General features: G+C 41.8%; 1 protein-coding gene across 1 annotated transcript in view; it reads right to left on the bottom strand.

Annotated features, from left to right (window-relative positions):
* LOC104489093 (calcium uptake protein 1, mitochondrial) overlaps positions 1-1,046 on the bottom strand; it is a gene marked incomplete at both ends in the record, with an annotated part of 29,471 nt that extends 28,425 nt beyond the window's left edge. Inside the window, one exon of the mRNA XM_010131207.1 lies at positions 1,003-1,046. Coding sequence (XP_010129509.1) covers positions 1,003-1,046 — 44 coding nt within the window. The remainder of the gene's footprint in view (positions 1-1,002) is intronic.
* Between the last annotated feature and the right edge of the window lie 1,712 nt (positions 1,047-2,758).

The raw sequence follows: 2,758 nt of genomic DNA, 5'->3' as shown, positions 1-2,758 counted from the left end.
ACACCGTGGATGACAGGGAGCCCCGCTACTTGATCACCTTCTGTAGTTACCTTTCCCTGCTCAAGGCAGAACAGGACCGGGAACGGCTTGCGTTCGGCCCATGCTGTGTTGATGCAAAGCTTTAAACGCATTTTTTTCAGCGGTGAGATTTTCTGGAAACTCCTGACACTGTATCAGGTCCATCACTCAGCAATGAAGGGATCGGATGCTGACCTCCTTTTGGCAAAACAGAAGCTTTATTTTCGGATGATGCAGATGAAATGAAAAAATTGCTAAAAGCTGCAGTACCATTACATGCCCATGGTGATATGATGGAAAATTAACTAACCTGCAATTATCTGCATCAAGAAGGCAGTATGAGCTGCTAGTCCCTAGGGCTGGCTGCCTTTTCCATACTCCTCCATACCAGTGGGATTTATGGTATGGTTAATTTGGTCTCTGATTCCCATACCAACAGGGAGGATGCTACGCAGCTCCACTTATATGGGCAGACAAAACGAGATCAGAGCATGCTCAACATTTTACCAACACGTATCGTGACAGCACAAACATCCAGAGCAGTTGTGTGCAGCTGTAGGAAGGGCCTAGGGTTCCAAGGGGGAATGGAGTAAGGCTGTTTGGTAGTGAGTGGAATACATGCTCGGGATGCAGATGAAAACACAAGCTGCCTCCTTCCTCCAGGAATCTGGAGGCAAGTCCTGAAGGGAAGGTCAGGCGAGTTTCCCCTGAAATGGTGCAACTTGTGGAAGTCCCATCAACAAGGAAAAACAATTACAACCTGCAATTTTCTGGAAGAGGCAATATTTTGTCCGTAAACATTAAAATAAGACTCCTTAAAAAATAAAATCTGTCGTTACTGCAATGCTACTAAACAACAAAAAGCTCAGAAGAGAATACGTCAAATACTTCATTTAACTTACAGCCTCACAGAGGTAGTAACTAAAGGAGTCTAGGTTAAAAAAGCCTTTGAATAGTATGCACTTAAGAGCCTAATGTGCTCACCTTCCCATCATAGCGTTTCACTATGAACTGGTCCAGGCCCAGGTCTGAAAGGGAAAAAAAAAGATACTTTAAAAAAAACCCCACCAACACAAAATGCCACATTTCTTGTGTTTTCTGTTCTAACGAGGATTAGAAAGTAAAATGCACTGTCCAAATAACACCAGTAGAAAGTATAAGGAAAATAGGAAAAACTTTTTTGCTTTGTGCATTTGGCACTTAATATTTTGATCATTAAAAGCAACAAACTCATGGCATCATAGAAGAGAATCTCCTTCTAGCAGAGACAGTAGGAGCACAGCTCCCAGCGCCTCTCAAGAGCCTGAAACACCCACTCCAAAGTATAAAATTCCTGCACTATAACCAAGCCAATATTTCACCTGTAAACGCATGTTCATAAAACTCCTACTGTTTTTAATAACACCTTTTCAATGGCTCACAAAAGGGAAAACAAAGAATGGTTCCCAAATAATTCCAAAACTTGCTCGTATTTTAGTATAAAATTGCTTGTAAATAGATTGAAAAGGAGGTAAGTTGTAGCTGCATTTGTAGGAAGGCGAGCACTTTAGCTAGAAGGATATTTTCAAGAAAGGCAGGGAGAGGGGTTATTTATACTAGTAAATTCAATCTCTCATACCATCACAAAATGCTTTTTCTATCTCGAAGAAGGGAAAAAAAATGGCCAGCATTTACAGAGCGAAGGCGCAGCGCTCTCAATCTAATCTGCGATGCCCAGCAGGCTGTATGGACACTGATGAAAGCACACATAAGCAAGATGACAAAAACATTCAGCAAGATTAATTATCTCATCTTTGCAATCCAAAGCTGGGAAGAGGCACTCTGAGAGGAGACTAGCAGAACCTGAACCAAGCACTTCCAATAATTCTGGAGAGCACAGGCCGATGCTCAGTTCTCTAAGCAGAGAAGCTCTCTCAGAAGTTCTCTGAGCTCATAGCAGAGTTATGTCCCATGCATTTTCTGTTTATGACAATCACATCCTCATTTCAATTTAAATTAGAAAAAAGACGGAAAGAAAACAAGAAGGACAATAAAACCCTTCCTGTCTACTGGAAAGGTTCATAACAGTTATGGTGCAGAAAATGGAGTTAATCACTCCAGGGCAACCTTCTCAACCTTTCTGAACCAAAGCAGCTGAAACTCCTCCGTCACCAATTTCAAAGGTCAAGGCAATTGTCAGAGGGCTTTCCAGACTTGTGAATATTCAAACCAGAAAGTACTTTCTCAATATTTTCTGTGCCTGACAGAATGAAAATTGCATATTCATACACATGTTCAGACTTCAAACACCATCTTCCGCATTTTGTCCTCCTCAAAGTTGTGGGTACAAACACAGTACAGTAAGTACCATCACATTTAGAGGCAGGTTTAATTTAATAGACCTGCTTAAATTACCAGAGACATGTTATCTGGTCGGAGCTCGTCCCTGACCATCCATCTGTATGCTGACTGCTAAGCTGAGCTTAGTTTATGTTCATGTGTCATCATAAAGTCATTTCTCAATCACACCTCCTGTTCCCACGCCAGGAAATGGTGCTGTAAGATATATCCCCGACAGCCCAACTCGTGGGAAGCTAAAAAAGGACACAAGTCAAAAATAGCAAGTGAAAGTATGTCTTAATGGCACACACCCCCAACTGGACACTACTATTGGGAAAGCAAGCAGGTTTCAAAGGAGCCCCAAAACGAATGGATGTTCATGTAGATGAACGGCAAGAAGAGATGAACAACTGTTTTCTTT

This window comes from Buceros rhinoceros, unplaced genomic scaffold (genome assembly GCF_000710305.1).
Source record: "Buceros rhinoceros silvestris isolate BGI_N320 unplaced genomic scaffold, ASM71030v1 scaffold25432, whole genome shotgun sequence".
Lineage (NCBI taxonomy): Eukaryota > Metazoa > Chordata > Aves > Bucerotiformes > Bucerotidae > Buceros > Buceros rhinoceros.
The sequence above is the reverse complement of the archived record's forward strand: the minus strand, read 5'-3'. Positions and strand labels throughout refer to the sequence as shown.